Below are 16,372 nucleotides of genomic sequence, written 5' to 3' on the forward strand. Positions count from 1 at the left end.
GAAGGAATAAATATTCATTTCATAAGTGCTTAAACTTTGATAAATTTACATTGGTATAAATAATTACCAGAACTAACATAATTTTTGATGGTATAATTACAATTGCAACTGAAAATAAACAAACTAAAATTTTCAAGAATTCTTTAAAAGCAATATGTTTAGACAAAATAACATACAATGTTATAGAAACAGTAACGAGTGTCCACACAAATCTGAAACAAAAATTTCTGACTTTATAAAGCTATATAAAACATGCCCGTGAACTGGATAAAAGCCACACATTACAAGACAGGTTGTTTGCTAAAAGATAAATTTTGGTAAATTAAAATTATATATAAACTTTTCATTGATCAGTTTGTAAAACAAGGAGAGTGGAAAAAAAATGATAGTAAAATTTTGACTTGAAAAGAGTGTGTGCATACTGCCATCCAATGGTGTAACATACTATATAGCCCTCTACACTGCCAAACCTATTTTAATGCACTATTATGCTAATATTAAATACCAACATTTCATTAATGACTTTTTTAATTTTGCAAAATTTCACTATAGTACATGCTAAAAACCAAAATAATGCAAACCTAATAATTTATCAAAAGTATACACACAGAATTCTAAGAAAGATATACTTAGCTCCTTTTGGAGTTGAAACTAAGTTTTATTAAGTTTCCATGTTCCAATTTTTACAGATATCTGATTAGGTTTCACATTTTTACTAGTTTATTATACTGTGGTTAAAACTGTTTAGTAGCAAACATACAAACAAAAGCTGTTATTTTTAAAAGTTTTTAATATTGCCATAAACCAACAAAGATAAGTGTAACACTTGCACATACCCAATGGCCATGGGGTACCTCTCAAGAGTAATACATCTGCAATTTTGTCCACAAATGTTAATAAAAAATGCATCTTATGCACATACAAAAAATTTATACCTGGAATGGCACACACAAAATGAAATGAAGAAAAACAGTTATGGCTCTACACCAAGAAAAAGGTTTCTTCAACACATAATAGAACACTAGTGCTAAGAGCAACACATCTTGAAGTGAACTGTCAACTTTTTTTTTTGAATGTTCAAAAAACCCAAAAATCATTCACTTGTTCTACTGTCCCCTCACGAGTTTGATGAGGGTGATTATTCAGATTCATTAGCTGGATGGATGCATTACGAAACTTAATCTTCTGAATTTCCTCAGTGTGTGTCATGTCAATATTGGTACACATATTTCCGAGATCACATAAACCTTGTTATCCTCATGTCGGCTCTGCCGCCATTACTGTCCTCGCAGGCCTGCCAATATATATCCAGTCCTATTGAATACTTGACACTACATCTACCTTTCTTTATACTGCTTTGTACACATGTTACCCCTATGCACTGTTTTCACTACTGAACGACCTGCACTATGCCTCTACAGCTCCAGACGTTTTGGTCGAACAACTTGTCTTCTACTCCTGGTCCTGCAATTCCCCTTATTCCTCTCTGATCCTTGTATTTCTTCCTCTGTGAACTCTCGAAAGTCTTCTTGTGGAGATTCTGGCCCTTGAAGGTCCTCTTGTTGAGAGCCCGGAGCTGGTGACCTCTGAGGAGAAGATGACTTATGCTTATCAGTCCCATCTGCTGTTCGGGGAGTTAGTCGCTTCTCTTCTACTGCATGTGTCACTCCTCACCTTGTTGTTGACGGCTGGTATGGCGCACGCCCATGTCCTTGGATCTGCTCGTTGGGCATCCACACTTCAATCAAGTGTTTCCTATTCCTGTGCACCTAGCGAACCCCTATTTCAACTAAATATGATCTGAACTGGTTTGCGGGCTGTAGTATCTTGCCATAATTGGCAAGGTTGGTAATCCACATGTTCACTACTGGCTGTAATGGAATCAACTCATACACACCATGCATTGTGTCATAGTTACGCTCATATCTCTCTTTGATGTGCTGATCCTTTTGCCGAAACTCTTGCAGAATGCATAGGTTCCACTGTGGTTGTAGGGACGCCATTGTTTGTGGTAAGGTGGTCCGTAACTTTCTTCCAAACAATAGTTCCGATGGTGAAAAGATGGATTACAATGGAGTGGCCCTGTAAGCTAGCAACCCCAGATTTGGATATGTTGTTTTGGATAAAATTTTCTTTGCTATTTTTACTGCACACTCTGCTTCACCATTTGATTGTTCAAATTTTGGGGTTGATGTAATGTGTGTGAAACCATATTCCTTTGTAAACTGTTGGAATTCTTTGGCTGTAAACTGAGTACCACTGTCTGTACGCACAGTTTGCGGTATCCCGTGGCGAGCAAATATGTTTTCCACACGTGCAATTACTGCCTCTGCCGTCAGCTGATCCGATCGTACTACTTCCAGGTACCTTGAAAAATAATCTTGTAAAACAAGATAGTGTGCACAGGCCAATTCGAAGATGTCCATTCCAACAAGCATCCATGGGCTACCTGGCAGTGTCGAAGGCTTCCTTGGAGTAATATCCACGATGCCAAACAATCGTAAAAACCCTATAAATTATCAAATATTATTGCAAAATATCAAAAACTTTTAGAAATAACAAAAAATATTAAAAATATTATAATTGTACAGGTTTTTAATGGTCAGTAATGGTGATCATAAGGTTATGATTTGCCATCAAAATAACTGCCAAAATTGACATAAGTTTTGCCATAACTAATATACTAATTTTTTGGTCATGTTCACATTAATTCGCACAATACTGTATGTGGCACATCACCTTCTGTGAGTTGGCTGATTGAGGATGTATATTACAATCAGGTAGCGCTTGCCCATTTTTGGTACCAACGGGAGGGGTTGTCCACGTATTTGCAGTGATCATTTTGTCTTTTGTCCTTTGTACTTATGTTATTTTATTACTGTCATTTGCATATTGTCTTTTTTTTGTATTATGTTGTCTTTGTCCATAAGTGCCGTGCCCACCGCTAAAGCCCATATATGTTGGTGGGTACATAACCAATTTATGTATAAATAAAGAATAAATACAATAATTAAAATGGCATGTAATATGTATTCAACATGTTTAATTTATTTTTAAGTGAAATTATTTCTTATATTATAATTTTATTATCTATTTATTAAAAATATTTATTTTAAAATACTAAGACAAAAAACATAATAAAATAAACACACAAAGTGATCCCGACTGACAAGGGGACCACCAAGTATGATACAAACGGATTTTTATGGGTCTTATATATGTTGTGGAGGGAGGCCCCCAGAGTACTAAGCTAAAAGGGTTTTGTCCAATGCACCTTATTTTTCGCGAAAATTGTGGTTAAAGTTTTATACAAACTTTTAGAACGGTACATTTTCCGTCGCGCCAGGCGAGCCAGCCTAGCCTAGTTGGTAATTCTCTTGCCTAGCAGCCGGCCGGTCAGGGTTTGCTTCCTGTTCATAGATTTTTTTTATTATTTCATAATTTTTTAATAATTCTTATTTTAACGCTGAAATAAATAGTCAAGAAATATTTTATTTTGCGTGATGTATTTTTTCTCAATTATACTTGGGCAACGATTGCTACCTGATTTTGCCGTTCCCAACCTTTTTTTTAATAATCGCTCTTATGCTGTAGTATAAGACCTATTAAAATCCGTTTGTACCATACTTGGTGGTAGCCTTGTGAGATACGAACCCTGAACGACTAGGCAGTGACCACAAACCTACCGACGAAGTGATACTTATTAGTACATAAGCTGAGCTAAAATGTTTGAGTTCTTGTTCTGTTCTGAGGGTTGAACACCCTAAAGGGGTACGACCTATATAACAAGTCTCATCCCCAAGTGAATTTCTCAGGTCATGCCCTCCCCTTGAGAGCAATAAAATCTATTAATACATGACAAATGAAACAGTGACAATATATCAAAGGTACCAGCTTCTTGAATTAATATTTGAATGCTACAAGACTGTCCAAAGGGTGACCAAAGAATGACTTTACTAAAAGTCACCCTTTCCCAAATTCATATTCCTAGTACAACGGATTCTACTGTGCGGCCACACTAACTCGCTCCACATGTGAATCAAAACTGAACTTGCGATAGCTCACACCTGACCTGTGATGGGACATGATTTTGTTAGTACTGAGAGCTGAAAATTTGGAATAACTAAGTTCTTGAACAAGAACCTATACAATCATATCTTTCGGTAATAAATATACAATATGAAATGCTATATAACTATTGTCATGTAACTAAAAAAGTATTATAACGATTAAATAATATAATAATATTTCTTCGGTCTAATTTCAGTATTGAGGCACATGTGTGCAGCAACTTATGAAACACTAAACTAACAAAAAACTGCACTAATGGAAGTTCTTGAACAGGTGCGTCAATGTTTAGCTTGGCACACCATACTTGTAAATGTGCATATTTAGTTCCACCAGCTGCACACAGTGCAATTTCTCACTGGCTTTTTACCAGAACATGCCTACTTGTTAAAATAAGAACATTTAGGCATTTAAATATTTCCCTTGTAGGCAATATAAGTCCCCTTACAGAATATTTGTTTTATTATATTCAATCTGTGTTTCAATTTAAGTTAAATCACCTTCACTGATAATTCTTTATAAAGTGTCATTTTTCATTTGATTGTCAATGGGAGGTATGCTAAACTGATCAAACAAGTTATCTGAGAAAATTAAAATTTTAGAATTTTAGTAACTTTATTCTTTGGATGTAGGGTTGTTCAGAATGTTAGAAAGAAAAAATAACATTTCTTACTTACAACCAACCAGTGGTTTAATTTACAATTTAATAACATACAAAAGTAAAAGTAAAAATCCTATTATCAAGTTAGCCAACCACATAGATTCAATAACATTTATTATTTTATAACTGTAAGAATACTGTCTTTTGATTTAATGTAGTATCATACCTTTGATTTTTTAGACATAAATACATCTTATAAATTAGGATTCAAAATTGAAACAAAAACTTGATAGATTTGAATGCTATGAAATATAAAGCAAGCTAAGTATATTCGAGTTGGACACACACGCGCACACACACACACACAGATATATATATGGCAAGGCATGTGCTATTAACAGTTTTTGTATACTTACAGGTCACTACGAGTAATAGGCACTTACAGGTCACTACGAGTAAGACACTATTTTCTCGAACATTCATTTTCGGGTGACTCATCTACTCTGAGTGCAGATATTTGGACACGTGTTAAATAATTTCAATCACAATTCATTTTGTACCAAAAAATTTTTTTTATTTTATTTATTTATTGTACATTTTTAAATGCCAACAAATGGTTTGAGAACCTTGGTGAAAGGCACAAAAACCAATACATAAAAAAAACCAAGATAAACAACAACAAAAAACAGTAGTCAGTCACTGCATAGTCACCACACAATGCAAGTGCCACCACCTGCATGCAGGCAACATCCTCCAGGCAGGTACCACCTACACTAGAACAAGACAAAACAACTACAAAACAAAGTTATAGCTAAAGCAAATACTAAACATAACATATACATATAAAAACAAAAACAGCCAACAATACCACTTATTATTACTAATATTCACAATGGTTACATGGGAAATATAAGAATAATATAAAAAAGAACAAATATAGTAAAGACAGAAGTTACAATGTATATTTATGGTTGGGCAGATTATACAATTTTTTTTTGGATTTATCTAATTACTGGTAAGAAGAAAACCCTCATATTTATTGAAATTATATATACTGTAATTCATATAGGTGCATAATTTTAAGGAGCATAATTCTACTTATTGTTTTTAATATAATGGTTATTGTTTAAAGATTAATAATAAGTTCTTTAAGTAAGATTTTTGTTATAATTGACGGTTTAATTTAGTTTTTACCTTTCAAGTAAGTTAAAAGAATTCGGTAAAGTTGGTTAACAGAGTTGAACTGTATTTTGAAACATTGTTTTTAGCTGTTAGTAAATTTTAGTAAATATAATTATAGTAAGTGCTAAGTAAATTTTAGATTGGGGAAGATTATTTCCTTTTGTTATAATTTTTATATTTACGTCAAACTTTGACCGAGTTCCAGGGTGCAGTGCAAATATGTGGAGTGATGTCGCAAGAAGTCAGCTGTTCACAGCGAGAGGGGTGTGATGGAATGAGTGCAGAGATCTGCTGAGAGAGAGTCATGCAAGAAAGAGTTAGTGCCTGGAATGATGATACCACTCAAGAATTTAGTTTCCAGTTTTCGTTTTCTTCGTCGTAATAACATTTTAGCAAATCAAGAAAAAAATTCTAATACTGTCTTTGAATTGAAGTAATTTAGCCCACTGCAAAAGTATAAAACAACTTTTGATGCTTAACAATGTTAGGAGAAAATGGCAAGCCAAAATTTTAATTTCCCAATTTTGAAAACACAATTAAATTTAAATAAAAAGCAATGGTTATATGAATTAACTGCATTTTATACATAGTAATAACTTCTATAAATGAGAGATTAGGTTCCCATTGAACATTTGAAAGATTTTTTTTATTACTAAATGTTTTAGTTACGTGGTGAAGAATGAAGTATCCATCACTAAAACTTTTTTTTTTATAATTTGACATAGCACTTTTTGTTATTGGCTTTTTATTTAGATTTTATATAATTTTTATTATTTATCTTTGTGTATTAATAATGAGTCATTTCGTAGGCACTCCCAAGTTTTATAGCATGGTTATATTGTTATAACTTCCAAAATTATAAAGTTATTTTCTGCCTACCTACTTTGTAAAAAACATTTATAAAGTATAATAACGCTTGTTTGATAAGCGTAAATAAATTTGGAAAAGTATTTGCTACCAACTGTTAATTACAATTTCGATAACTATATATTTATTTTCTTGACATCTTAATTTTTGGACAAGGTAATAACTACGTGTGTGGTTTTGAGTACATTGATCAAATGTAATTTGGTTTTGAAACACTTAACTGCAGCTCCCAGTAGGATGTCAAGGTTGTGGTTCCTGACTTGTGAAGTGAGCTAGTTTCCACAGTACAAGTGCAAGTATTACTGACATATGATTTCCAGTGATTAAGCCCATAGACGCTGATGCCTTCAAACTTTTATGAACTTCCCATTTACACAACATGTTCACGTTGAAAACTCGTGGACGTGTCCAACATAGCCTACCCCAATTTTTTGTTACTTAATTTGCATTGAAATAAATATTTATTCAATTTATTTATCATTAGATAAAACTTGTACATTCACATAAAAATTTAACTGTTTATTAATGAAACAGTAATACTTAAAGAGTAGGGTTATTTGGTTTGTGGACACCTTTAAGAATTGTTCAATGTGTGTATCTATAATATTATAAAAATTATATATACTATACAATGAACAATTCAACCCTATAATAATAAAATATTTTATTTAATTAATAGGCTGATCTGTTATCAGTGCACTGAGAACACACTAAGCAATTAAGCTCACTGGACAAAACACTAGTGTGGACGCACAGATGGATCGTTAAGCCTGTCCAGATGGCGTAGTTAACAACTCCCGCGCTCAACCACACATCCACTGCCTTTACGTGAGCATACGACAGGAGCGATCAGTGAGACATTGATGTTTCAAGCGGCCAGTGTAAGTCAACATGGGTAGATATAGGGATGTGACAGAGTGGCAAAAAGGGGGAATTGTGTTTGGCCGTGCCCATGGACATATGGTGCGTGAAGTTGCTGGATTTGATGGTGTTTCGACGAGGACTATTCAAAGTGTCTACAAGCAATGGTGTACTTACTACACGTGGCCACAAAACACGACGTCAGAATTGTGGTTGGAAAAAGATCCTGACTGAGAGAGCCCAGAGACGCTTTTCACGATTTCACGGTTTGTGAATAAACATCGCTTCCAAACCCGACAGGAATTGCTGCAGTCAGGGAATGAAGGTCCATCCCAACCTGTTAGCGAGAGAACATTGCAACAAGAACTCCATGCAGTGAACATTTGGAGTCAAGTTACCTCACAAGAGGCTATTGCTCACAGAGGCACATAAAGGTGCACGTCTTCAATGGGCTAGAAATCATTGAACGTGGACAGTAGCTGGCTGGCAGAACGTAATGTTGTCTGACGAATTACGTTTTTGCCTGTATTCCAATGACGCACGTCAATGAGTGCACCGAAGGCCAAATGAAGCATTTCATCCTGGATGTGTGCAAGATCAGGTTCAAGCCGGCAGTGGGTCTGTAATGTTTTGGAGGTGTTTTCGTATCGTGGATTGGACCTACCCACTACGGTGAGTACTACCATGAACCAGCATGTTTATTTAAACATTCTGGATGATCAGGCGTTGCCTTTCAGTCAACATCTGCATGATGAGTATACCACAATTTTTCAAGATGACAACAGAAAATTTTATCAGGCTGGACACATATGTGACTGGTTTTATCTACACTCCCCCACCCTATTACATCTCGATTGACCTGCAAAATCATCTGTCTTGAACCCCGTTGTAAATCTGTGGGGTATGTTAGAACAGCGGGTAACATGCAGCATCAGCATCCCCACACTTTGGTAGAATTGCACAATCAAATCCTCAGCGAGTGGCTTAACCTGGATGCAACATACCTGCACAACCACGTGGACTCACTTCCTAACAAAATCCAGGCAGTTATAAAGTATTAAATTATGATTGTAATCATTTCTCTAAGGGGTGACTAATTTTTTCTCCAGTGAGCTTATCTTCATTGAGTAAGCCAAAATTAGCAACAAAGAAAAAAACACTGTAACTTTGCCTAGAAAAAAAGATGTTTGGTAACGAAAAAGGATATTTTAACAGATAGGTCTGTGACAGTTCAAATAATATCTCAGAAGTACTAACTAAGATGGAATGTTAATCGTTAACATATCTAGTTAGTAAAGTATGACATACCAGACAAGATAATGGGACTTTTTGTAATGATATGTTAATATTTTACTAGGCAGTCTTGTTCTGGTTGAATTGATAAGGTAGTTTTATTATCATCATCTAAGTAAAGTACATATCTAAACCCACAAAAAATCAGGCTGTGACACTGTATATAGGCAGAGTAAATGACTTGACTACACAAAGCCTATTATATGACATATTTTGGTTCTGTAAGAAAAAGAAACTTGAATATTGAACTGTATATTATTTTAAGATTTTAAAGATGTTACGTTAAAAATTATACCTTAACATTTAATAAATGTTCACTGTAGAGTAACATGTCTGCGATCTTGCCCACAAAAGTGAATTACAAAATCATTTAATTTACTTAAATAAAATAAATTCTGCACTGTAGTAACATACACAAAATGGAAGAAAAACTATAATGGCAATTCATACACACAAGGAATTTCTTGAAAACTGAACACAACTACTCAAGAGTCACCAAATTGAAGAAACACTGTAAACTTCTTTTCTTCTTAATGTTCATGAATTCCACGATTCATTCTCTAGTTCCTGTATCCCTTCACGAATTTCATAGTGGCGTTTGTTCAAGTTCAGTAGCTGGTTTAATGCGTTATTGCTCTTTATCTTTTTGATTTCCTCAGTGTGCGAAATATGACAGTGCATTACACACCTGACAGTCAATGCTGCACCATCGGTCATGACTCGGCCACGGCACCCTAGCTTCCTTTTGTCTCTGCACTGCCAGAATATCTTCTGGCCATTGGACCGATGTATGTTGTAAACAAATTCATTGTGAATCAATTGAGGGTTACCCATCCTGTTTGTAATAATCTGGAAGTCACCTAAAAGGAATAAATATTTATTTTGTAAGTTTTTTCAACTTTGTGGAATATATAGATATTTGCAGGGTGAGTTTGAATTTGACCGATAAACTTTGGCTGAAGGTTCATCACGAAAACACAAGTCGAAAACATCCATACAACTTATGGTCTAAAATGCTCCCCAAGGCTTGTATACACCTTTGACGTTGGGGCTGAACAACCTTTTTTTTACTGTAAATAATAAAGAAAATTTTTTCAAGAGCATCTGGATTATTTTCAATTGAATACAGTTCTACAAACACCACAAATTTTCAACCCTGGATTTCAAAATGTTTTATATTCCTGCTAAATGTAAATCAGATGACGATTTTTCGGCACAAAAATATGTGGATAATAAAGGCGTTACCCCCATTTATTTTAATAAAATAATTTTGCTACAGCAACAAAAATTGCGTTGGTTGTAGAACTTTATTCAATTAAATATAATTCATAAGCTTAGTGTTCTATCTTAAATAATTTCTCTATTTCGTACAATTAAAATATTGTTCTGCTCATATTTCAAAAAACATGTACTAGCCTTGGAAAGCACTTTAGACCATAAGTCATATAAGGTTTTCAACTTATTTTGTAGAGATAAACTTGCAGCCGAAATTTGTCTGTCAAATTAAGACTCATCCTGTGTGTCTATATATATATATATATATATATACACATATACATACATACACACACACACACACACACACACATGTATAACACTGCCAAGGTCTGAAAAATATAATGATTTGCAAGCATAATTATAAAATGTAACACAAAAAATGAAACTGAAATAGCAAAAGAATTTTAATTTTAACTATTCTTAAACAGTAATACGTCTATACACAATAACAAAATTAGTAGAGCATAGGGTTGCAAAAGGAAAAAAAAATTGCTGTAGAATATCAAAAATGTTTAACTTCTAATGCATCACAAATGAATGGAATATTCACACATTTTAAATGGTCTCTGGTTTATTACTGAATATTTGAATGTGTTTATAATTTCTTAATTAAATTGTAACACATTTGCTTTAGTTAAAAAGTACTTGCACCCCTGTAATCTCCTACTGCCTAGACATGATACACCCAAACACACCCATAGCTTTAAGCACATTTTAGCATAGTGCACTGCGGTGCTACTAGCACTGTCTTTTATTGGTTTGTTATCTTCTCTTTTTGCAGCTGGTCACCACTGAGGCTGCTGGCGGGACGGTTGAGTGGTGAATGGGAGAGAGTATCCTTCGCCGAGCACATGCAAAAAAGCTCACCACTAGTATAGTAATGATGCTCTATCTTTATAATCGCTGTACTTCCAACTTCATGTACATTTCCAGGTTTATTAAATTCCATAATTTCCTCAAACAACACAAATAATTATTCAAATAATGGTAATTTTACATTTGAATGTCCATGGGATATGTATGCACTAAGAACTGAAAATAAATTATACAAAATGTGTTAAATTCTAATATTTTTACTCTTTGAGTGTAGTATTTTTTTTAATGTTAGGGGGGGGGAAAACATTTCTCACAAACAACTAGTGTTCTGATTTGTAATTTAATTACATAAGATACTAAGTTAGCCATCCCTATTAACATTTACAACATTTATTTCACAACTGTACAAATATTGTTATATTTTGATTTATTTAGTATTTTAACTTGGATTTTTTTATAAATAATTTTAATTAAATATGTATTTATATATCAATTTGATCATGATTTTACAGTTCACAAGAAAATGAGACTGTTTATTAAAGTAACAAGGCTGTTCAATTAAAAAATAAACCAATAGTATAGTTTAAAATTTGTTTAGGTAGGGGTTTTCTCTCTATAAATTATATAATTCAGTTTTTAATTAGAATGCCAAATTTCAAAACACTAGAACACCTTTAAAAATTGCATAAAGATTGCTCAGTTTATCTAGATTGAGCAAGTCATAATGACTAAAAAATTAAACTAAACCTTATAGTGAAGAATTTTATTTTTATAAATCAATATGTTAACTGGTTCTAAGTACAATGGAGACTAAGAAAATACTATACTTGAGCGAAGAACACATAACTTTGCCTAGAAAATAAGATATTTGGTAGCGAAAAATTATATTTTCATATTAAATTTTGTATCAGTTTAAATATAATACCAGAGCACAATATGATACAGCATGATGCACCTGACAAGATAATATGAAATTTCGCAATGAAAAATGAATATCTTACTAAGCACTTGTGTTCTGGTTTAATTGATATCATAGATCTACGATTACAAGTACAATTAGTATCAAAACAAGCAAAACATCAGGCAGAGCACTGCATTCAGGTTTAGTAAATGACTGCCTACCAAAGGCCCACGATAAATCATATGTTTTAGTTTCATAAGAAAAAAAAAACAATTAACTACACAGGCCAACAAAATATTTTATTTTGAAAACTTTTTTGACTTTAGTAACTGATCTTTACAGATTTTTTTGTGCTGAATCCAAATCTGGCTTTGATTTTTTTGTATCACCCATAGTTTTCGAGCAATCAGCTATTTATTATATAGTATAAATCCTCTATATGGGAAAATTAATGGAACACTATGTTTCATCATAAGCATGGTTTGTATTTACAGTAGGCTACTTATAACAGTGATATAATGTGCTAATACAGGTTTCACTTGTCAGTTAGTATTGGTTTATACTTTCTCTCTCATTTTTCTTTGAAGCTTCTTGTGTAGCTTTTTCTGCAATGAGTTGCTTGCTGAACTTCTCGGTGAAGTGATCAGCAGTAGTCCCCCATCATGTTGGTGTTCCAGCGGCCCTAGTAGCGATTTTCCATCACTTTAATGTCCTGGTGAAAACGCTCACCTTGCTCTTCACTAACATCTCCCAAATTCTCCGGGAAGTAATCTAGGTGACTGTTTAAAAAGTGAACTTTCAGGCTCATCAAACATCCTACATTTTTAAACTTGTTTAACATCTTAGCTACAATAGAAACATATTCTGGGTGTTTTTCATTTCCCAAGAACTCTTTAACAACTTGCTTCAATGATAACCATGCTTCTTTCTAATTTAAGGTCATTGTGGATTCAAAGTTAACGTCAAACATAATTTTTCTAATGTCAGGTCTGATGAAGACGCCTTCTTTTAGTTTAGCTTCTGAAAGGTGTGGAAACTGTTGGCAGAGATACTTGAAACATGGTCCATCTTTAGGCAAAGCCTTGACAAACTGTTTCATGAGGCCTAACTTTAAATGTAGAGGTGGTAGGAGTACGTTTTGTGGATCTACTAGGATTTTGCGCAGAATGTTCTTCTCGCCAGGTTTTAAAGACTCCCTCACAGGCCAGTTCTTTCTGCACCAATGTTGATCCCTTGCTCTACTGTCCCATTCACACAAGAAACAAGGACATTTGGTAAAACCACCTTGCTGACCAAGAAGCTACATATTATTTTTAAATCGCCACATATCCTCCAAACATGAGCAGAATAGCCTATTTTATTTAACACTTTATCTAGGTTTTCATAGCTTTCTTTCATATGAACAGAATGACCAACAGGTATAGATGCGTACATGTTACCATTGTGCAATAAAACAGCCTTGAAACTAGTTTTGGATGAATCAATAAACAGCCTCCAGTCTTCCTTTTTAATTCAAGACCAAATTCACTGATCATGCTGGGAATGTCTGAGCAGTACACTAAGTCACCTTCCTGTTCAAAATACTTGGAAAATTGCTGCTCCCTCTTCCTATAACATTAATGCTGGTTCCAACCGCCAACAAGTTCATTTCTTTTAGTCTAGAGCCAAGCAATTCAGCTTTTTCTTTCGTTAAGCCCAGATCCCTGACCAAGTCGTTAAGCTCGATCTGAGTAAACAATTTAGGCCCTGCATTTTCTGTATTACATTGGAATTCTTCAACATCTGGTTCATCTATCTCAGATACATCAGACAAAACTTCCGTTGAGATAGAATTTAAATTATCTGGTGGTTCAGGGAACGGCAAATATACACCATGCCCTACTGGTCGGGTAGAGGACGGAAGGTTAGGGTAGCATATTACCTTCTTGTTTTTTAAGTTATGCCCAGTAATATCAACACCGCAAAAGTAGCAATCATTGTAATAATTTGTTGGCTCCCTCCATATCATAGGAACAGCAAATCTAAAGGTTTTTTCCCCCCATTTTTGACCATTTTCTCAGATCTTCAACACATACATAGCATACCTTATGCGGCACCCAATATTTATCTTGATCACCAAGTTTAATTCCAAAGTATGATAGATAAACGTTTTTCACAAAGTCTGAAATATTTCTTTGGTGTTTCTTAATCACAAACTCACCACAAATATAACAAAAACAGTCAGCAGAGTTTTTACAACCACGATTAGACATTGTACTGAGCACATGTACAGGAAACATGAAAGTGAGGTTAGTTTGACAATTAACAAAACATCAGCTGTTTACTGTAAAATAGATTCAACTTTTTTTTGCCAGCAGTTATGTTTGAGCAGTAAGTGCTACCAATGTCCTTTACAACCATTATAACTACTTTTTCAATTTATTTAAACAAAATAAAAGCTGTTAAATTCTGTAATCAATTGGTTAACTTTATATGTTTATTTATAAAATGTGGACAAATGGTGGGTGATACAGCTTCTTAAGTATCATATTTGGATTCAGCACCCTAAAAAACATAAGAATTTGGTATTTTAAATAAAGTTTTTTCAATGTTGGCCTGTGCTATTGAACTGTTAATATTTTAAGATTTTCAGGATGTTGTGGTAAATGATATCTGAATGAATAGTTATTTACGAAATAAAATATGTAAAAGCTATTGAAAACATCATAAACTGGCTTTCTGCCACCAATCACAAGACAGTTGTTTGTGTTAGGTAAAAGGAGAAAAAGAAAAAAAAATAATTTTAATAGGTTTGTGAAACCTCGGGGAGTGAAAAAAGGACAAATCAGAATTTGGAACAAGTTCATGTATGTTGCCATCTGAAGGTGAAACACTTATAGCATTCCACACAACATGAAAAACAATTTATCATGTATGTCCAAGGTTCTATAATGCTCTATAATAAGCAAATATTAATTGCCCATTGTTGATAAATTATGTATTTAATCTTATTGCGGGATTTTGCAAAAGGATGCAAACATTTATAATTTATCCAAAGTGTTATGTATTGAGACTGTTAGTTTTAAGTAGAGTATTTAGGAAGTCATAAATTGGTAGCTTGTGCATAGGTGGCAACATTACGAACTACTTTTGTGATCTGTGCGTTCGGATGGACAATGAATGCATTAACGACGGTTACCATGATAAATTGGAATTCGAACAATCATGAGCATGGTTACAGACAGTATACAACATTGGCGATGATAGAGAAGATAGAACAAACAGAGAGATGAACATGGTGGGTTTTATTCGTTCGGTGGGTGAATGTGCACCAAAGAGAGTCGTGGAAATTGTACTGTGAAAAGGCTTCAATTTTTTTTTTTTTTTTGCGAATAAAACTACGGATGACGAGACAAAACAGGCAGTGTTTTTTAACAGTGCGCGGTGTGGAATTGTACAATCTAGTTACATTTATTTTGTCTCCACAATCTACGGATGCTGTGTCGCTGGGGGATGTGCTTACAAAGTTAAACAAACAATTTTGAGCTGAAGCCCTGTGAAATAGTGGAAACTTTCAAGTTTCTCTGCAGAGATCAACAAGAAGGAGAGACAATTGCAGTTTGTGTCAGAGCTGAGGTAGTTGAGCACACTCCTATTTTCCCAACTTGGAACGCATGTTGCGGGATCGGCTTGTGTGTGGAATGAGGGACAGAGTGATTCAAAAAGTTCTACTAGCTAAAAACAAGCTAACATTTAAAGATGCAGTGTAAATTGCAATGGCGGAAGAGGTGACTGGGAAAAACATGGCAGACTTGAGAAGTGCTAAGACTGAGCATCGGGGTGAAGAGTTAATAGAATTTACACAGTACAAAGCCGCGACTGTTAGGAATTATCCACAGGAACTACGAGAAGGCAAACTGAGAATTAAGCCACCAAACTATTTACACACAGGCTATCATTACCCAGCAGTGTTGGCGATGTAATGGAAAAACAGAAACCACTTGGCAGTTAAGTGCTAACATGTCAGGACAATTTGCCGATTTTGTAAGAACCGGGGACATATAGAGCATGCGTGCATCACATACGCAACAGGGAAAGATCAGCCCCACAGAAAATTACATGAAGCGCAGCATTTTCAAACTGACACACCAGCAGACAATGTTGCATATACTTTATACAATATGCAAGAAACAAATCGACAGAAGCTTTTGTGCATGGAAGTGTACCTAGGTGGAAGCCCTCTCACCATGGAAATCGATACTGGGGCAGGTCACTCCATTATCAGTTGGCAGATGTTTAAATATCTGTAAGGATTGTGTTAGATACTTGGTTTCAAGAGCACTTATAAGTATTAGACGTGAAGGAGGTAGAAGTGAAAACATAAGATGGGAGGATGGTAACACTTGAGCTAATGGTGGACTGGTGCAAGAAAATGGGCCTAACTTGATGGGTCGTAATTGGTTAGAGCCACTATAAATTGAACTGGTAGGGCTGCACCAACTTCAAGATGTTCATTTGAATATGTT

The 16,372-nt window shown here is 34.4% G+C and overlaps 1 protein-coding gene across 32 annotated transcripts in view; it reads right to left on the reverse strand.

The window, feature by feature from the left end:
- LOC134546235 (protein bric-a-brac 1-like) overlaps window positions 1-16,372 on the reverse strand; it is a 284,962-nt gene that overhangs the window by 165,934 nt on the left and 102,656 nt on the right. Inside the window, exon 6 of one of the 32 annotated variants that reach the window (XM_063388910.1) lies at window positions 5-5,461. The exons of 28 other annotated variants lie outside the window; for them this stretch is intronic. In XM_063388910.1, the coding sequence (XP_063244980.1) occupies window positions 5,256-5,461 (206 nt within the window). In that variant the 3' untranslated portion in view covers window positions 5-5,255. Of the gene's footprint in view, window positions 1-4; window positions 5,462-5,644; window positions 9,733-16,372 lie in introns of those variants that run through there. 3 more of the 32 variants (XM_063388916.1, XM_063388885.1, XR_010079113.1) reach the window with 3 other exon arrangements.

This window comes from Bacillus rossius, chromosome 1, assembly GCF_032445375.1.
Source record: "Bacillus rossius redtenbacheri isolate Brsri chromosome 1, Brsri_v3, whole genome shotgun sequence".
Classification (NCBI taxonomy): domain Eukaryota; kingdom Metazoa; phylum Arthropoda; class Insecta; order Phasmatodea; family Bacillidae; genus Bacillus; species Bacillus rossius.